This window comes from Pteronotus mesoamericanus, unplaced genomic scaffold (assembly GCF_021234165.1).
Source record: "Pteronotus mesoamericanus isolate MK-2021 breed Mesoamerican mustached bat unplaced genomic scaffold, CSHL_Meso_final contig_90, whole genome shotgun sequence".
In the NCBI taxonomy this organism is placed as follows: domain Eukaryota; kingdom Metazoa; phylum Chordata; class Mammalia; order Chiroptera; family Mormoopidae; genus Pteronotus; species Pteronotus mesoamericanus.
The window spans coordinates 46,276,038-46,297,385 of NW_026555277.1; the positions used below are offsets into that span (position 1 = coordinate 46,276,038).

Sequence of the window (21,348 nt, forward strand, 5' to 3'; positions counted from 1 at the left end):
GGAAACAGAGCTGCTGCTCTTCCGGAAATGGGAGGAGGAGGAGGAGCGCGGCGCCCTGGCTCCTCCCTCTGTCCCACCCGCAATCTCCTCCCCGTACCGTCGGTTGCCCACACTCTGCTGATTCAAGAAGGGGATGCAGGAGTGTGGAGAAGACGGCCCGCAGGGGCCGTTCCCCTGCATTTCGGAGGAGGGGGAAGGCAAGGAGTGGGTTGAGGCAGAGACCCGCTCAGAACCACAGCTCTTCCTTGATGCGTAAGAACTCAAGGGGGCCAACTGCCTAGTGGCTAAGAGCTAAACTCTGCCTGAGACGTGAAAGGCCTTTCACAGGCCAGGCCACTTTATGAACCCCATTTCCTGCTATTCCGATTTTCTTGTTGTCAGGTTGCTTCCTAATTCCAGGCTCTTCGACGTGCTCCCTATCCTTTGCCCACACCATCCCCTTCCCCTGCCTGCCCTTTTCTCACGTCCCCTCTACGCTGACTTCTCTTCACTCCGTGCTTCTCCCCCTTTTTATTTCCTTCTTTCCCTTCTCATCCCTTTCTTTCTTGCCCATTAATGTATATGTTGTTACTGTTTGCCAGTAAGTGGAAAATATTAAATATTAAAACATATTGTAACCACTGACCTCCACCCCACCTCCATAGGCAGGAAGTCCTGAATCCAGATGTAGTTGATTAAAACTAGTCCTAACTTTCTTATCAAGCCACTAGATGTCATACTGATTTCACAGAATTGGGAAGCCCATACAAGAATTCAAAGCCTGCAAAAAACAAACATATAAACAAGCATCTTAATTATTTTCCCTTAAAACATCAGACTTCTATTTACAGTAATGATTAAGATGTTACTGGATAGACATACAGAAATGGAAGCACTGGAGGGTGAACAGAAACAGGTAGGTTTTGGTGGGAAGTCGCTCTCCAGACACGGAGAGAGAAGTTAAAGAAAGCGAGCTCCTTGTTTCTGCTGCTTTCGGCCAGGGGCCAGGTGCAGGCTGTGTCGTGTGAGCCAGTGGTGGTGCGGGGCGGGGAAAAAGCCGTATTTTTGGTCCATGAAAACAGAACATTGAGTTCAGGGCAACTACAGCTGCTAAAGGGAGGAGGAGTCCTGGAAGGGAAAGGGCCAGAGATGGGATCCCCAAATTCTGCTCATACCTCAGGCTGACCGCTAGACCACGCACACACAGAATAGACACCCCCACACCTCAGCTAAAGAGCAAGAGATCTGAGAGATTGGAGCCTCCACCCAAGAGTCTGTCATTTAATCAAGGAAAATGCCTGCTAAGAATGACATGAAATAACCTGTTAGAGGAAAATACCAAAGTTGAGAACCTCCACAATTAACATTAATGTATACAGTCTAAAATTACCTAACATATGAAGAATCAGAAAAATGAGACCTATTCTCAAGTGAAAAGATGTTATGCTAAGTAAAAGGACTCAAACACAAAGAACTACATGCTGTATGATTCTATTTATGTAAAATTCTAGAAAAGGCAAAATATCACAGGCCCAGAAAGCAGATCTGAGCTTGCAGAGGTTGAGTCAGGAGGGGACTAACTGCAAAGGGGTATGGGAAACCTTTGGGGTTATGATATATTCTATATTTTGAGTGGTGGTAATTATACAACTATCAATATATACAATCGCTCAATCTTAACAAGTTATGCACTTGAAGTGAGTTTTACTTTACATAAATTATACTTCAATAAGGTTGGGGAAAAGGTAAATGAAAAAATCACAGGCAATGGGTTTTCTCATGGCTGCAAGATACTGGTACATATTGCAAGTGTTCTTTGCATCATGGTCGATTATGTAAATGAGTCAATTTATCTTTTAATTCTGCTGCTGGATTGGCTCAATGGGGCTATAACATTCTTGTACAAGTAGTGGCACCAATTCACAGCATGCACAAAAGCTCTATTGCTCCACTTCTTCACCCACACGTGGTATTAGGAGATGTAAAAACTTCAAGTCTGCTGGGCAAATAGCATTGGGATTTTGAACTTGCATTTCCCTGATTAATAATGGAGTTGAGTATCTTTTCATGTTTACTGGCCATGTGAATTTCTTTTGTTTTGAGGGGGGTACTGTCCTACTTCTGGCATGTCATGAGAAGGCAGGGTTCTTTGGGAATTGTTTCTTTTCAGCAGATGTGGGTTAAAGGAAATAGTGACTCCTGAGTATGAAGGTGCCTTCCATTTAATAAGGACCCAACAAAATGCTTCAGTCCCCTTCCCTCTGCCCGCAGCCGCTCACTGGCAACAGCTTGCCTCTAAAGTAGTGGCTCACTGAAAATGTTTCTCTTCAAAGGAGCTGGAATGTTCTTTCTTCTCTGTTCCCACTCCCACCAGTATGTCTTGGGATTTGAGGCAGGTTTTCCCTCAACATTTCAAAGAAATGGGAAGAAGCAAGACCCTCTGAGGTCTCGTTCAAACCGAAGGATTCCAGGGAGCATTTGCTGTCAAAAGCCCAAGGTCATCGCTGTTTAGGAAAGTCGTCCCCCTCTTCAATCCACGTTTCTCCCCAGCCTTGAGCTGCATCCACAGAAAGCGCAGGGGCCAGGAGTCCAGGCTGAATAGTCAGGGTGGCTATTTAAGGCTCTACCACTCACCAGTCATGACTTTGGATGACCTATCCTTTCAGAGCCTCAGTTTGGGGGTGATGATGTCACTGCCATTAGGACTATTTTGAGAATCAAAGGAAACAATGCATACACTCCATACCAATACACTTGGCCCAGTGCCCAGCACACAGTAAAAACTGAGTGAATCCAAGGTTTTGTTATACGCGTGAACTGTGCACAAGTCCCATGGTGATGCTGAGGACAGGGGCAACGTGCAACCCTACTACTGAGAAAGTAAGCACCGTGCAGGCAACCACCAGGCCATATCTACCTCTGTACCCCATGTCTGCCCTACCCCCGGTTCCTGGCATATGCCCAGCAGGTTGGGTCAACAATCACAAATGCTCAGTGGCTGAGCTGCAGTGCTTTTTTCCTCTCCAAGGCCCTACTGCGGTACCACAGAACGTGGGACATGACTTCAGGGTTGTCTGGGACCCACAGAAAAGCTGTCCTGCAAAACTTCTGTCGAGTTTAATGAAGCACTGAAGAGAGAGAGAGGGAGAGGGAGAGGGAGAGACACAGAGACAGAGAGAGAGGCAGGCAGACTAATTGCCTTGTGGATGCTTTTGAGAAACTCAGCTAGAGTTGAACACCAACTACTGGGCTTGGTAGATGTTGTTGAAAGAATTATGGCTTTGATCTCCTTTACTCTGTCCTTTATATGAGCACCCACAGCACAGAGAGAGTGTTTCATTTTCAACAACATACACTTTTGCAGATAAAAAAGGTGACCCACACTTTCATTTTCTTTATTTTTCATTGATACCGTATGAATACAAAGTTTCTAGAAAGCTACAAAATGTCTACCACTTTATCAAGAAGGCATCAAAATGTGTCACTTTGCAAAGACATGAAAACACCTGCAGGAACTGACACAAAAATAGCATTTTTAGAGTGATGAAATAATTGCACTTAACTGTCATGGATATTAAAGTTATCACACATATGTACCGCGAAAGCTAGAATACATTTTTTTTTTTTTACAAAGCACTTTATAAAAAAATTCTCTGCACACAAACCCTATAATTTTCATATAACTATCATACTAAAGATAAATTCACTTTAAAGCCAACACTTAGAACATTTTTAAACAAAAAGGTACCAGTACCTAAACACAGACGTTAACAAATACAAGAATACTGTACTGCCAAGAGGTTTAACCAAATGCCTTTTGAGTTTCTGCAAACAGGTTAAGAAAAATGTGTGTGAGAATCTGCCCCCCCCACCCCCAATCTCTCCAACCTACCCAAGAAGCCGTATGGCCCGGAGGCAGGCTCCACAGCCCACTCCCGGCAGCAGTACAACATCAAAGGGACCACTGACCAGATGAAACGCTCACGTCACAAGCCCATTTTATACACGTGACATGGAGACACAGACTGTGAGAATCCCATTAAGTCATTTAGAATGTGAACAAACACACGTGGCAAAAAACCAATTTACGTAACGTTTAAGCATATTAAAGAATTAAAGGCTATTCAGGTTTTTTTTTCAATGTTACAAAATTTTTTTTGTCGTTTTTCAGGCACGTACTGTTTTTGTTTTTACTTTTTTTTTCCTTTATCTGCAGTCATAAGCCTATTGAAAAAAGGCCTATAGAAGTGAATCAAGGAGGTAACAGGGAGATTTTTTTTTTAAAGAAGTGCAGTTAATATCTAATTTACACAGTGAAACTAATCACATAAAATGACTGATGTGAAAAAAGGAAAGAGAATCAGAGACTCGTTTCCAATTGATTTACGCCTAGATTCTGTCAGCTTCTCTTAAAGAAAGGGGGAAGGAGAAACAATCTCATGACGGAAGCCAGGCAAAAGACAGTCCACCTGACAGGTAGTCTGCTGGAATCTGACCCCACTAAATGATGAGCAAGTGGGGAACATAAATGCCATTTCAAATACTAAAGTGTAGTGTGGCATATGACTGACTCAATGCAAATTCAGAGAATAAAACAAGTTACGGCTAAAGAAGCGGGACAATAAATACAAATATTTCCTCTTATTGAATGGTGCACGACTTCGGTGAAACTATCCTTTGCGATACAATACATTTCAAACACAAAACCTTCATTCTTAACAGTCTAAGCAATGAGTTTCTGAAAGGAAACTATTGCCAAACAAAGCACAGTAACAGCTGAAAAGAGAAAAAGAAACAAGTATTTGATGAATTTCTTCCAAGTTGTGGTAAAGTACACTGAAGGGAGGGGCTGAATTCAAGCAGCTAACTATAACTTGCATGAAGTAATTTTCCTTTTTATTTGATTTTTTTTTTCCTGTAGAAATTCCCATAAATAGTCACAACTTGGTGTAGACAGAAAGCGCTCCTGAAATTTCAGAGCCCAGAGAGGATATTTGTAAAGACACCAGGTAGGAGACAGACGGAACATACGCGTCAGAGAGTTCAGAGGCTAACTTTGAAAGGTGTCTGATGTCATTTTTAAGTCTATACTGGTAAAGAAAAATCTCTTTTCCTTGGCTTGTTTGGCTGGTGTTTTTGCCTTCTTGTCCTTCTCACTTCTCTTCCTTACCTCTATCCACGTTCCCAATTTATACAAGGTTTTGATAAAAGCCAACAAGGACTTTACAGAACTGCCCTCTTGAGGGCTGGAACATTCTTTGAAAATGCCGAATTGTGAATGGTGCTCTTTGGAAGTTTCTCATAGCACAGTCATACAAGACACTCAGAGTCCCCATTTTCGCCCTAAGAAGAACACTTCAATTGTCATGACCCTAACTCATTTTTGTTCTGCACTGTCATCTCAGTTTGAGGCTTCCAACTTTCAACATGGTGTCACTGTGTGAACCAGGTAAGTGCGCACGGTCACCTGACTGGGAAAGAAAGCCTCCACAGAGACTGAACTCGGACACCAGGAGGAGGGCCGATCTGTCCACTGGCCAAGAGTCTGCTGTCCGTGTGCGTGCAGGGCCGGGTGGCAAGCGGAGATGACACGCTGGGTCATCGGCACACACAAGCACAACAGTTCCTCGGGTCCCTCCAGCGGCGGCGGTGTGCTCCTGGCGAGTGGTGGCGGGGACCCCCCCACAGCGGACAGACTCACCGCAGGCGGGGTCCATGTCGGGCGCTCGCAAACCGAGGCCTGTGGCTGGTTACTCATCCCGGTAAACCAAAGGCATTGCGGTGATCTCAAAATATTTTTGGTCTCTCTACAAATTATCATTATTATGGCAGCACTTTTCTAAGCTGGAATCTCAAACCAAAGGCACTTTCATGCTAGAGTGCAGAAGATTCACAAATAGCTAAGTATTTGGTCGTGAATTTAAAAGGCAACATGAAAAGTACAATTTGCTTTTTCATAGTGAACTATGAAGTTGCAAAACCTTCTGTTTGGTATATACATTTGAGAGTCTGGCCAAAGAACTGATATACGTTTGGTTTCAGATTTTAGACCAGGCAGTCAGTTTCTTGTAGAACTGGAGAAAAGTGGGCTTCCTAAACAAAATGAAAACAATTTTTGCTTGTTCCGTGTTAAATATCGGGCCAATTAGTAAATGGGCATTGAGAACAGGTGTAAGAAAAGGCTGGCGGCACGACTAAGGTATCACTAAGGCACTGCTTACTGGAACGCTTTGGCAGCTCTAAGTTTAAAACTTCCTAAAAAAGTAACAGTAGTAAGAGAAATGCTTCCAGCTTACAAAAGGGCTCACAGTTCCGAGGCAGCCTTTTGCACTGCATACCCTACACGCAACATTTCAAAGATTTAAGGCTTTTCAGAAATGACATGTGCAGGGCTTTGCCACAGAAACAGCAACATAAAGAAACGAGCAATGCAGACGTATCCCCTTAATGTCACAGGTGTGAACGCCAACGAACAAAATTCGTTTTACCCTTCGTTAGGACAGGTGTAGTGTACCAGAGCATATACAAAATCATACAAATTATATGTACCTGGTTTGTAAAATTGACTGTAGTCTCATGATTTAAATAATTTACTGTTATACAAAAAAAAGAAAAAAAAAACAACACAACAAACAAACTGCTAAAGCCACTACAGTACTGAAACCTAGAGACTTGGGTTTAAAAGCTATCTGGGGATTTGTAACACCAAGTTCTTGGAACGGGGCCTGTTTTTTGGCTGGTCTGAGTGTGGGACTTTGCTGCCGGGACACCTACCTATTAGAACTTGGACTCAGAGCCTGTGGCAGGTGAACTGTCCTCAGGGGGAGCGAAAAGGCTCATCAGTTTTCACATCTGCTTGTGGGCGCTCCCAACAGCTCGGGCCAGACAAGGCTGGCCGGCTCTCCATCTCCCTTTCTCGTGAGCTGACACCGTCCACACGTCTGTAGGGTCGTTTTGGCATGAGCACCGAAGGGGAACAACCTCCACTGGGAGAGGCCAAAGGTTAAGTGGCAGGAGTGCTAGAGACTCACCCTCATTCCGTCACTAGCCAAGCTGGGTGACTTTGGGCAAGTCATCTCCCCTCTGAGCCTCAATTTTATCACCTACAAAATGAAGGAGAGTAGACTGTGCTCTCTTTTAGGTCAATAAAGAAAAAAATTCTATTAGCCCTCTTCTGGAACTGATCCCTCTCTCCTCCCTCCCTAAAGATGAAAAGACATGTTCCAGAGGCTTCCCATAAATATAAACAGCACTGAGTGTAAGGCAGAAAAGTAGAAGACCAGAGGAAATTTACTGAAATGATTAAAGGTTTGATAATGAGACCCATGAGCTTATGACAGATATTGGAAATAACTGTGCATGTATTTTTTTTTTAACCCAGTGAACTAAGGATTGAAGATGAAATTAAAAATGCTCTTTAAATAGGAGTGAGCTGATCATAGGGATGGTGGTGACCAGCTGTTCCCGACTTCTCCAGGCATGAATGAAAGGATACTTGTGGCAAGAGAGACTCTATCATGAAAGAGAAGTTCTGAAACAGGAAGAAATATGGACACAGCGTCACTTGTGTAATGTCACTTGATGACTGACACAAGGAGAGATGCTGTCTGCGGGTGAAATGGAAGGAAAAAGAAACTCTCAGATACAGTATTTGTGACCTGCGTGATCTAGGGCAGTGGTTCTCAACTAGGGCAGATCTTGTGCCCCGGCGCCTTTGGTGATGTCTGAAGACACTTGGGGTTGCGACAACGGAAGGAAGAGTGCTGCTGGTGTCCAGTGGGCAGAGGCCAAGGATGCTGCCAGACCTCCTGCAACGCACAGGACAGCCCCCGCCACGAAGAATCACCTGGGGCCGAAGTGTCAACGGTGCCGAGGCCGACATCGGCCGTGGGCACTTTGGGCTTTCTGGAATTCTGGGACGTGTTCTGGAAGAAGACCTGACTTTATTGCAGGTCTCTTGCTAAGGTGGAAAAAGAATGCCAACAGACCAGAACCCAGTTTTTCAGCTACTCCCTGTGTGGGGAGTGAAAAGTTGGCCTCCAGACTCTCCAGCAAAAGCACACGATGTCCCTGAATCCACCCTGGTGGTGGCGAGTTACCAGGGGATACGGCACCTGGGGGAGAGCGGTGAGGGCAGAGCTTCGGGGTGTCTTCTTTAACTTACGAAGCTTCACAGACAAAGGGAGAAGACTCTGCCATAAAGGATGCAACACCACAGAAAGACATGGGTTAGATGTTAAACAAATGCCACGCTGGGTCTAATTCAGGAGAGATGGAGAGAGGACCAAGAGTTTGGGTTACTGGACCAGTGGATACAACAGGGAAAATACCTGTTTTGGAGGAAACTTGAAAGAATAAGACAAGAAGTAACTTTAAAAGGTCTTAGAGCAAAAGAAGTAAGCAAAAAGATTTAAGAGCAAAAAGTAATCCTCAGGGTAGTTCACGTAAACCCCCCCAGACAACTACAAAAGGGTCCAGAAGAGGGCGCTGGCAGCGTTAGGGCCCGGCCCGACTCTGGGAGTCAGCAGACCAGGCCAGACCCTTCTCTGCAACCAACAGAACGACCCTCACCCTCCACCGGGCCTTCTTGGGTCTCAGTCTGTTTGTGCTTTGAAAAGTAAATCCCAAGAGCTCTTCTGGCAGCACAGAAGAGACCCATTCCTGGGTGGGAGCGTGAACCAGATACCTCTCCCCCTGGAGTTATGGAGTAGCTTTGGCTTTGAGCCACATAAATCATTTGCACGCCTCCAGTTCTAGGGTGCTGCTCCTGGAGGGGGGGGGGGCACAGTCCCTTGAGGAAAGATGCAAGAGATAGGAGCAAAAGCAACATCTCTAAGAGGGGTGACCAACACAAGAAGCTTAAATGCTTGGGCTGAAGACCCTATGGAAGAGCAGACAGCTGGGGCAATCCTTCAAGGGCTCACCTGGTACCAGGGAACAGAAGGTAGTCTCCTGACAGAAGGAAGATGGACAACCTTCCTACTGATTTACTTAAGGGATATACACTCCAAATGGAGAAAGTATTGTACTTTCTTCTCTGGTCTTCCCGTGACCAGCGGTACGAGGCTGGAAGAGGCCAGGCTTGGTCCAGTGTTCTGCTTGCCACGAGCCCATCACACCCTCATGCTCATGACCACCAGACACGAACCAATAGCCAGGCGAGGTCAGAGCAGACAGTGAGACAAGAAAGCGGGGATAGATGTTACCTGGGTGTGCGAGAACGAAGTTTTTATTTTCTGGCTTGATGAAAAGATTTTGATATGTCACATTTTACACAACTTATTTCACATTCTATTGTGTTAACATGTTTCCAGTAATTATAAAAATGTCACTTTCTTCTGGGAAGTTGGAGGTGTGTCCTCGTGAGTATTTCCCGATGAAGTGCTATGGAAGGAACCTAAGACATGTTACGTGGCTCCATGAAACAAAATCTGCCCGGGCCAGGCTTTGGAACATTTGGGTTGGAAAGTTCAATCTTTCTTGGGAAGAGAGCCTCCCAAATGAGCCTGTTTGAAAGGTCAGAGATAGATAGCTGGGTCTCTTAAACCTCAGTCAAATAAGTACTGTGACTTATTGAGAGATGACAAGAAAATAGAAACAGATTGAAGTATACAGAGATAATCAGCACCTAGCAAACTTAGTGACACTAACTAGCTGTTCAATAAATATGTTCAATAACCATATATGTATATGTGTATATGTATACACAAACACATACATACATAGTTATAGCAGGTTAATTAACATGCATATTGGATCACCAGAAATAAACACTTTATCCACAGGCTGGTGAGGATGCTTGCCAGTTTCTGGGGAGCAGAGATGCTAAGACTGATGAGCCTTTTACTTGTCTGGTTGACGAAATTTTCTCCCAGCCACAGGGTTTTCTATATTTTGCAGCTCACAGTGCAGTATTCATGCCAATTTTAATTTTTTGTTATTAAATTTCAGTGGTTCAAATATTTACTCATCTTAATAAAAAAATTTGGTTGTCCATATAAAATATAACTGCACACACAAGACTATAAACATTGTAAGTTTAGATTTTCAGTATTTATCTACTTATTGCAAAAAGAGCCATCTTTTCTTTTTCATTAAATAATCAATTATCACATTAGTACAATACACTTTTATATTTTTAAATATACTATATATGTTAAGGATAAGGGGTGAAGTTTTCTTCCTTTGTAATACCTGTTCAAGAGTTTAATGGATTAGGAGATTAGTTTTAACCTTGTGAAAAAAGTACAAATTTGTCTCATTAGGATACTTCTACCAAGCATTTCTTAAGGCTATATTTTAACATTTGGTTTCAAAAAGAAAGAAAAGTTTCATTTAAAAAATAATTTAGTGAATTACATTCTTTCATAACTTCCACCCTAATTAGTTACAAAGATAAGTCTAAAGATTCTTAGTTTTGTGTACTAATTTACATTTATATTTAAAGATTAATTTTACTTGTATCTTAAAACAAGAATTTTATGTTGGAAAAAAAAGAACTAAATACATTTGTATAAAGGCTGTAAATGTCCCATGGCAAATGCTCTGTCTGAGTATTTTCTACCACAATTAGGAACAGGTCTCTGTAGACAGAGACATGGGTTAAGGTTCACCTTTCCCAAGGAATTGTGGGCTGCAGATCTGAGGAACACATAGCAACAACTCGATTTCTCTTTTTACAACTGTACCAGAACTTCACAGCTATGATGATCGTATGAACACATGAAAAAATGACTTCACTCAAACAGGATTTAGAAAAGTCAGGTGACCTCAGGGCCAGGCACCACCCCTGCATGGTGAGGTTTACAGTCAGTCGTTTGATAGTGGAGAGTGTGTGTGTGTGCGCGCATAGGTGTGTGTGTATATACAGGTATCTATATATATAAATAACCATGTTCAGTCCTTTACAAGCCTGTAGATATGATGTTGTGCTCCATGTTCACTATTTGAAACTTCAAATACACAGGCCATGCAGAGGAGAGTTTCTTGTGTATCCCTGTTTGTTACCACCTGTTAAAAAAAAAGGATATATATACATATGTAAATAAAACACCACATGGATGAAAACATATTCCATCTGTGCCACGATGACTTTGATTTACCTGGAGAGAAAGAGTCTAAAGTCTAAGAAGTGGATTATCAGAAATCTGTCCTGCCTCACTCTGGCCCGTCCAGCACAAATTCAGGATATTACAGGCTGGACTTGAAACCTATATGAGTGAACACATCCAAGGAAGACGTGACTGAAAGAGCCTCACCCATAATCTGAGTCCCAGAAGAGGCCAGAAGAATTAGTATGGGTTTTTCTTGAGGCGGGGGAGAGCTGATTACTTTAAAACAAAGTTTCCTACAACTCTGTCCCATGAGGCAGTCATTTATCTTAGGAATCCTAAACTTTTACTTAATTACTCCTAAACTTTTACTTAATTTTTTTCATGATAGCCCATGACAGACAATACGCTTTGTGAGTGCCTTCCTTACCACCTTGAACCAGCAGCGCCCAGATAGGTGAAACCTACGCGAAGTAAAGGAGCAGCGGTATAATTACATCAAATGATCATTCTTTTAGTCTAAATAGGTTTTACTTTTCAAAATGTATTTTGGAATATTTATTTGTTTCCCCTCTTGAGTGGACTGGCTCACGTCCGCCTCTCTCCTCCTCACGCGGGCTCAGCCTCCGTCCAGCCCCGGAGCGATCCAGCCCAGGTCACGGCAGCCCCGCCCCACCGGACCCACCTCCCTCTTCCCCTCGCTGTCTCAGTCTCCTATGCTGCTCTCAGAAGGAACTTTCTGAAAGCAAATCTAACCCAACTTCCCTACTCAAAATGCTTCCAGGAATCGGTTATATCTGTTTCATGAGGCCAGCTCAGTGTTTTCAAATATTTTGAACTTGAGGGCCTAGTCCAGTTTGTCATGGGTCTCCTTCTCCCCTATGTATCAATCAGGCTGCTTTGCCCATTTAGCTTCCCTTACGTTTAAGGCATCCAAGTTCGTGGTCCCTGACTAAAGTCTCATAGTACTTGTCATCTTCCCATCACAGCAGTCTGAACTATCTGTAAGTACATTTGCATTATTTGTAAGTAGATTTGCATTACTTATTTTTAATGCCCAACTCATCCGTGGACTGTTAAGTTCCTGAAGATCAGGGACCATGTTTCCCAGTAACTAGCTCAGTGTTTGGCACACAACAGTCATTTAATAAATATTTGCTGGATGAATGAAAATTCACATTATAATAGCTAACATATACTGACTACTTAGTATGCATCTACTTAGCATTAAGTGCTTTACATATACTGTCTCATATGACATAATAGCACTTCTACGAGCAGGTGCTGTATTGCTCCCCTTCTGACAGGGAAGGGGGCTGGGGGTTAGTTTGTTTAAGGATATACAACTGCCAACTAAGGAATCCAGATCTTCTAATTCTGAAGACCATTACACCATGCTGCTTTAGAAAACTGATACATTGGATTATCTACTTACTTTTTTTTCTGAGCAATAAAGATTTTTTTCATTACTGGTACCCATGTGCTTTTCTAGTTTTATTTCCCACCACTGCCCTCACAGATCAAATATTCCAAGCACGTAGTCCTTTCATCCTTGAAACCTCTCCCCTGCGCATCACCATACCCAAATGCATGCCGTACTCTGCTGCTTTTACTCCTGGGTAGTTCTCGAATCCACCCCCTTGACCAAGGTATCACCGACCTCACCTACTTTCCCCTCCCAGGGCCGCCCTGGCTCAGTACCAGGCACACCTGTGCAAGCAGCCACAAAACCCTCTCAAGAAATAAAAATATGACGAGAGCACACTCTTGTTGAAAAACCCTGATGATCTTTTTTAAACTTTTGAACTTTATTTAGAATGGGGAGAAAACCTGTGCTCATCCTACAGGGCGGAGGAGACCCCGCCCAGTCTGGCTGTTCCTCCCGGCAGCTCACTGCTCCTTGCCCTCCTCCCTCTCTCCACGCAGGCCACATGGCCCTGTTTTCAGTCCACCTGCCCCTGCCTGCTAGCCTGCCGGCCTGCAGAGCTCTTCCCCACCCTCTCTGCCTGTTCACCTGGCAGGTACCTTTCAATTGCTCCTTCCGTAGGGAAGCCTTCCCTGACCTCCAGAACTAGGTCAAACGCTCCCACAATATATGCTCCACTGGTACCAAGTACCCACCTCTGCAGCCATCAGCCCCCGCTTAGTTCACGTTCACTCCGTGCTTCCTCGGGGAATGCCTGCCTCCCTCTCCAGCCTCCAAGATGGCTGCCCCACCTGTCTAGGTCACCAAATCCTAGAACTTGACACTTAATTATGCACCCATGAAATGGCCCTTTTCTTGGTAAATCTGAAAAATGTCTGTTTATCTATCGAGGCAACTTAAACACCATTTTTAATATCCTTGAGAATCCTCTACCTCGCCCCAACTACAGGTCCCTGCTCAGTACTTGTGCTTCCATAGTGCCTGCTTCATGAGTATGCTACAGCCATGATGAAGCTGTGCTGTAATCATATGTTTACCTGCCTCTTTCCCCTACCAGGCCAACATTTACTATGACACAAGTATGTGTTTTATTTGCACTGTATTCTGGCAACTAGTTTAGCTGAATGAAGTAAATCATTCCCAAAAACCTTTGAGGTGGAGAGTACAGATTTGAACATTTTGTTTGTAAATGGAGGAAGAAACTGAGGCTGGGAGATTTTAAATGGCTTACCCAAGGTCATAAACCTCAAGTTTCCTCATTCCACAATCACAAAATATCCTGCAAAGTATCTTTTCCATCAATTCAAGTCTTAATTTATGCCTATCATTGGCTCTGTGACCTAACGCGTTAGGGGAGACCTGACATTCCCTATCCATAAAATGGGAATAAAAATGACCTCACAGTTCTGCAGTGAGAATTTCATATTATAACGTTTACAAAAAGTTTTAACACGTGCCTGGAACATCTGTGATCTATCCTACCTTCTTGCAAGTTTTCTGTGAAAGAATATATCCTATTTAGGCTTCATGATTGAGATTTGAAAGGAAGAAAGGAAAAAAAAAAAAAATGTTTCCAGCAACCTGTATGTCTGAATACAACCTCAAAAGACGACAGGAAGTCTTGGCCTATGGTTCCGTTGCCGTCTTCCTCTGTCTGTGTGGATGCTGTCACCAAGGCTCTGCATCTACAGGTTCACCTTGATTCCTGAATAATCCTGATGGAACCGGATGGCCTAGTCCACCAGGCTGTCAGGCCTGGAAATGGTCTTGCTGACACAGGCTTTGTATGCAAGGTACCTAGTACAACGTCTGCAACTGTGGCCAGCAGCCGCCGCCCCTGCCATGTTCCCGCCCCCACCCGAGGAAAAGCAGAAAAGTACTCCTTGCTCCTCTTACCAACAAGGTGAGCTGGTTCTCATAATCCCGGCGTGCTGGCTTATTTCAGCTTTTCTAAAGCTAAAATACTATTTCTAGCAGATATTTATTGACAGCCACGAATTCTTCATATCAAAGGAATTCATTTAGTTGCTTAATGAGATATTTTGAAATTAATTTAGTATGGTGTGTTCTCCGGACATCTATGCTGTGTAAAGTCACATGTTCCAAGGGAGCATTACTAATATAGTTACATGGGTTTTATGGGTAACAGATGCTTTAAGTTTTTCCAGGCCTATTTTCCACAGCTATGCTCTATGAGGTAGGGTTTTAGGGACTAAGGGCATATTCCTTAAAATGTTGAAACAGACACAGGACTTGTTTTCAAGAAATAGCTAAGACTCCTTCCAAGAGAGGTGACGTGGCCCTCCACTCAAAGAATTGTGGTTAATTCCTGGGGCTGTTTACTGTTCATACCACCTCCTGCTCACCTGAGTGCTACGGAGACCTATTCTAAAACATGACAGGGAATACTTATGTGACAAGGACCTGCCAGCACCCTAAACCTTGAACTGTTCAATATTCACCAAGGACCACTAGAGAAAAAGATACTAATGAAAACTAGTTATTAAACAACATGTTTTCCAAACTTTCCCCCAAACTGCTAGTTTTTCAATTTCAGAGGGACCTGGACACATTTAAGAATCCACTGAAGCTCTCACCCTGAAAGTTATGAAAATCAGCTCATTTGCCAGTTCCCCAGAGCAAGGATTTCAACCCCCAGGGAGTGTGCAAAATTACCTGGGGGTTCTGATTTGATTCATCTGAGGTGGGGCCCAGGACTCAAGAGTTTTCAAAAGCTTCTTGGATGAATGTGATATGCACAAAATTTTTAATTTTTAAATTTTTATTTGTTCATTTTTTTTTTTACATTGAATGGTGTGAGGGAACTGGATCCTACTGGTTCTTGAAAGTTATTATTAAATATTAAGGAATTTCAAGAGTTGGACAATCACCGGTAGCTTGAAACTGCCCCTGGAGGGCAAATTCACACCATGGAAATGAGCAATCAGGGTCTGAGAGAATCTAAAAACTCCAGGTAAAGAATTCCTCCTTCAAGTACTTTAGTTCTTAATTCTAGTCACAAAGCAGGCCTTTCAGAGGGCTGTCTGACCACAATATTGTCCTGCTGCCCCTTTTAGTAAAATTCTTTCCACCAAGTTGTGTTTTGGCATTTTTCTTTAAGTTTAATTAAGAAGTGCTATTTATTTTAAAAATGATCTTTATCAAACCCATTACTATATACATATTTTACAGGTATATTTGGAGGACAACATTATACTTAACAACCTTCCCAAGTCCCCAAATGAAGCCTCCATGAGAAATTTGTTTTAAAGTTAAATATTAAGAGAAACCCCCATCTCCCCCATCTCCCCCAGCATTGTCCAGGGAAACCAGAAAATTTTCCCTTTGTGGACACTAAGCACCATTATTTTTTCCTTTCCTGTTAGCTGACCAGTAAGTTTTGATCATACTTTTCAGCCCCTGGGGAATATTTCCAACCCTTCCTGGTCATGACATTCTATTTTAATTTATATTTCTTCTGGTACTGAGAGTTCATATTTTGCTGTCTTAGTGTATGTTACTTCCTATAAAGCCTTCTAAATCCTTCACGAAATGAATCAAGGTATGTTTAAAATGCAAACCTACTCACTCAGCTTTTGCCTCATTTATGACTGACACAATATGTTGCTGCTAAGACTCAAACTTGGCTAATGCTGGAATTACCTAGGGAACTTAAAAAATACACATGCCTGGATCCTGTCCTCCAAGATCCTGACTCAGTTGACACAGGCTGCAGTTTTGGTATCAGGATATTTGGATACCAAGGTCTTTCTCCAGTTCTTTCTAACATGTAGCCTGAATTGAGAACCTAGGACCATCATTTTTTATTACCCTTCTGAATTCCCATTCTGTCATGCTTAGAAACCCCAGCCAGATGAGACCCCTTCTCTTCTGTAGACTTATGCCAAAACCAGGGTCAGTTCTGCCCCTTGAATGTGTGAATTCAACTGCAGACTGACAGCCTGGCCAGTTGCCTCCCAGCCCCCACCCTTTCTTGTCTTTCCCCACCAGTCTCATAGCTAAGTCTCCCGAAACAAGAAAGAGCAGTTACCAATAAAATTGTGAAGTTTTCCAAAACGCTATTCATCATATATTTCTCTGGTAAGTGTTTGAGCTTGTGGATGAAGTTGATCATATATTCACACATCGGGGAGCGGTTTATTCGGTATACAAATCGGCCATTCTCAAACCTTGCATACTCCGTCTGTGAGGGAAAAAGGATTTGAGCATTTTTACCCGTTTGACTTCAAAGCATGAAAAAAGATATTATGTCTGTAAAAGCATTTTACTTTTTCAAAATGAAATGTCTCCTATATACTGTACTGTTTATGCAGTTTACTTAATTCTTAAAAAATCCTTTATCCAAACTTAATACTATTAAGTTAAGTCAGAATTAATTATTTTTCTGGAAATTAACAAAAAATTGGAAGGTGTCTCATTAGAGCAGTAAGTAGTGCATCAATCTTATTTTAAAAAATTGGAAAGATGATAGCTTTATAAAGAGTTCTATAAATCCTTTCCAGTAAAGGTCAGAAAAAAAGAAGAAAAAACCAACTACTTAGTGATTCTCTACCTGGAGATCTGTAAGAGTAGGACCAGCTATTTACAATTCTTCAAAGAGCCCGAAGAAGGTCCTTCTTTACTGTGATAAGGCCTCTCAGGCCAACTACCAATTCAGCTAATTTCTCTGCTTTAGGAAAAACTACTTCACACTCACCATGAGCCCTGAATGTTAGCTATGTATGCCTTTAATCAGAAAAAGAAAAAAGAAAATACTTGTATATATGCAGTTTGAAGATCCCACTGAAGCACTCAGAAATAAACACAATCCTGGATAACCTTGGATCAAAAAGGAATTAAAAAGGAAATTACAAACTATCCAAAGAGTAATGAAAAGGAAAATACATCAAAACTTAGGGGACCCAGTGAAGCTATACTTGGAGGAAACTTAATGAAACAGCTTCATGTCTTCATCATTAAAGATGAAAAATTACAGAAATAAATACACATCTTAAAAATAATTAAAACCCCACAAAATAAACCAAAACCACACACAAAAAAAGAAACCAAGAATAGGAAATTAATAAAGATAAAAGCTCAAAACAATAGAAATTTAAAATGCAGAGAGAATAAATGTAAAAAATGTTTCTTTAAAAAGACAAAATAAAATAAATAAACCCTTTACGACCCTGAGGAGAAAAAAAGGAAAGGGACAAAGCCATACTACAGTACAGATCAGAAGACTTACAAGGTTACTTCACACAACTATAAGGGGGGGAAAGCAAGGAAAACCTAGAGGATAGGATGCTTTCCTAGCAAAATACAAATTTCTAATACTGAACCATTTTAAGTTGAAAAATTCAATTAGTCAGTGATTGTGGAAATGACTGGAAAGTTGTTCATGGATCTACTGCTGAAAGGGGTACAAAGACCAAACGGTTTCACAGCCAAGTTTTCTGTAATCTATAAAGAATAGTTATTTTCGATGTTATTCAGACTATGCCAGAGCACAGAAAGTGGTAGGCATTCCAATTATTTTTATGAAAATAATATACATTTAATACTGAAATTTGACAGCTTATTATAAAAAGCATAGACCAGTATCAGTTATGACAGCAATTTTCAACCTTTTTTATCTCATGGCACACATAAACTAATTATTAAAATTCTGTGGCACAACAAAAAATACAGTAAATATTTTGCCAAGCTGACAAAAAAAATTGGTGTAATTTTGGATTCATTCACCCTGCATGGCAAGTGTTATGTTGGTTGTTGCCTTTTTTAAATCTGAGGGAAAAGACGTCAGTGCCCCTGAGACATCACATGTAGTAAAAACTCCTACAGCACTCCAGTGCGCCTCCTCTTTTGGCACACTGGCTGAAAATCGCTGACTTCTGAGGTGCAGAAATGCTATGTAAAATAGCAAACAGAATGCATCCGTGGGACCAAAGTAGGGCCTTCTTCAGAATGCTGTGGCCGTACATACACTGGACATAGATTAACTTGTGATGTCAATAAATGGAAGAAAATCAGAGAAAAATCATATAGTCAGAGTTGCTGAAAAGGAATTTGATAAAATATTGCAGCTATTTACTCATAAAAACCCTAAGTAAAATAATTATAAAAAGAAAGTACTTAAATGTAAAATAAAGGCCATTTATAAAAGCCAAGAATAAATATAACCCTACATGGCAAAACAGCAAAACGGTGTCTATCAACATCAGGAATAACATAAGGATACTGCTATTTTATACATCACTATTTCTTTTTACAACACTGATGGAGGTTTTAGTGAACCAAAAGGTGAGAAAATAATAATTTTTAAAGACTAGCATAAACACTGGAAAAGAAGAGATAAACTAAAGCTGCTGCTAAGATTATGCACACAAAGAACCCAAGAACCCGGGGGAAAGTGACGAGAAATAAATAAGAGAAATATGGTATGATGTTTTGAAAGAACATAGATATATAAAAACCAAGAGCTTTTCTTCTAGTAATTAAAATCTAGAAACAGAAAATTGTATTAACAAGTTATGTAATATTTAGAAATATATTTAGCCAGAAAGGAATAAACCTATATATAAAAATAATAAAATGAGATTGAGATGCAAATAGGTTCTTGACTGGCAAGATTTAATATAAACAGTATATCAATTTTTCCCAAAATAATATCTAAATCGAATGGAATTATATTGCTCAAATAAGATTTTGTTTCTCTTTACATTTATAAAATGGTCTCACCATTTGGAAGAATAAATGCTGGTTATTAAGCTAGAACATATGTGAAAGAAGATCAGTGAGACTGATTTCCTCAGCAGGTATCAGAGCATACCATAAAGCTGTTGTAATTAAACACAAATAGCATTGGGACATAGAGACATAGAGGGCGGAGAGAATAGGGAAATGCCACGAACAGCTGCCAGTTTATGTGGTAAGTTCAAGGACACATATTCATTGAGTTGGAAAAGGATGAATCATTTGGTAAGTGGTTTTGACACAAATGCCTATCTACTTGGGAGAAAATGTAAGCAGACTCCCCTTATACGCCTAATGCAGAAATACATTCTAAACGGATTAAAGCCTTAATTGTAAAACTCTACCTGCCACACTCCTGCTACCTTCTCCGTGAAAATTCCTGGGATTTCATCAGTCAAAAGCAATCTTCCTTTGCTCCTTGAACTACTGAACTAATATAGAGCTTTGAGTGTGTTACCCGAGGACACAATGAAGGATAATTTAAAATCTGGGAAACTAACTTGTGTGGTTCACCTCTTCTCATATGCACCTGTCCAGGCAAGAAATACACCTACAGATGAGCCCTGACAACTGACAACTGGGCTATTGGGCAGCAGTGCCTACCACTAACCTTCCAGGTTCCCAACCAGGGACAGGTAACGTTGCTTGCTCCTTCTCAAAGGAGATGGAGGTCAGCCTGCTCTAGGTCTCCTGCGTTTGTTTCATTGCATAGTCACCTTCTCACCAACCCTTCCCCAAGCTTCCCAGATGCTGCACGGAGACAGTCCCCCCCTCCCGCCTTGCCCTCTGCTCCTTGGTTTGTGTCTCCCTTCCACACACTGCAGGGTTGGCAGCTGCTCTCCAAATTGACTCCTTATTTCTATGTTTTTGCTATTCCCTCTCTGCAGCTAGATCTACATTCCCATAGCTTTAATTATCCTTAATGCTTAGGATTCTCAATTAATATTTTCAGTCTTTACCTATCTCCCAAATTTTAGTCTTGCATCCACAATCATGTCCTATTTCCTCTTGAACACCGTATTTCCTTCTCTCTGCTGGTGACAGCACTGTCCTTGCAAGGATGAAGTGTGTGGCCTCTGACTCCTCCTCCTCCTCAATCTTAAATATCCAGTCAGTTTCTAAGTCCCATTCAAAGTGTCTTACTGGATTCTCACTGCTACCAGTTTAGTGAAGCTCATGGCCCCTAAGCTAATCGGATCTTCTAGTCAACTCACCCACCTCTTTCTCTGTCAGTGTCCCCTCCATTCACACCACTCTCAGGACGCCTGTCCTGCACTCATGCAGCTGAGGGCTGGGCTGCAGCCCCCCAAATCCTCCCTGTTCAGCCCAGGGTCTTAGAAAACACACCCTTCCTCCTCACTCCCGGGCGCACTGCCCCCCAACAGTGCAAAGTCTTTGTCACAGTCAGGGCGGGCTTCCGGACATGCGAAGTCCAGGACTGCTGTGAATAAAAGTTTCTCACTGAACATGGATCGACTGGGTGATGAGCAGAGACACTGGAAAAACCTTTAAATGCAATGTCAACGGCAAATGTCATTCACACGAAGCAACCCACTCTGATAAAACAAACACACATTTTTTTTGAAAAGGAGGGAGCCGTGAAATTACAAAGCCATAAACAGGTACTTGATCCCAGTATGTACTGGAATAGACCTAAAAGAATTATAACAAAGCGGGTAGAAATGGCAAAAGCAACAATACCAAACTCAAGGTACTGGGGTTTAGAAGGCTGGAGCTCATCAGCTGAATACCGCCTTGGCTGCCTCAACGGCACCTGGGAGTGCCCTCGGACCTGGAGGTGGGGCGGGGAGGCTGGGGAGGCCTCATGGGATGGGCAGCAGCTTCCACACCAGGGCACTCCCACGAGGCCTCACGCAAGCCCGAACACTGTTGGCCGGCCGGGCAGGGTCAGCTTCAATAGTCAAGGAGGCTGCCATGGGACTTCCTCCTGGCCTCCTTCCAATTGCTTTCAAATCATTTTGCCTTGTTAGAAGTAATGGGGAAAAAACTTAAGGAAGGGGTGGTGGAAAGGAAGAGGCACCAAAAAAAAGTAAAACTCTTTGTCCCAGTAAAGATTTAAAAGACAGCAACAAACAGCCTAGCCTTGAATGAAGGTTGCAGGACACAGAGGCCAAC

At 42.1% G+C, this 21,348-nt stretch overlaps 1 protein-coding gene across 4 annotated transcripts in view; it reads right to left on the reverse strand.

Annotated features, from left to right (window-relative positions):
* Positions 1-3,341: 3,341 nt before the first annotated feature.
* The window catches only part of TEAD1 (TEA domain transcription factor 1), a 246,362-nt gene continuing 228,355 nt past the window's right edge, over positions 3,342-21,348 (reverse strand). For all 4 annotated transcript variants that reach the window (XM_054586089.1, XM_054586092.1, XM_054586088.1 and 1 more), the window contains exons 13-14: positions 16,508-16,660; positions 3,342-10,989 (exon numbers count right to left, since the gene is read on the reverse strand). In XM_054586089.1, the coding sequence (XP_054442064.1) occupies positions 10,876-10,989; positions 16,508-16,660 (267 nt within the window). In that variant the 3' untranslated portion in view covers positions 3,342-10,875. The remainder of the gene's footprint in view (positions 10,990-16,507; positions 16,661-21,348) is intronic.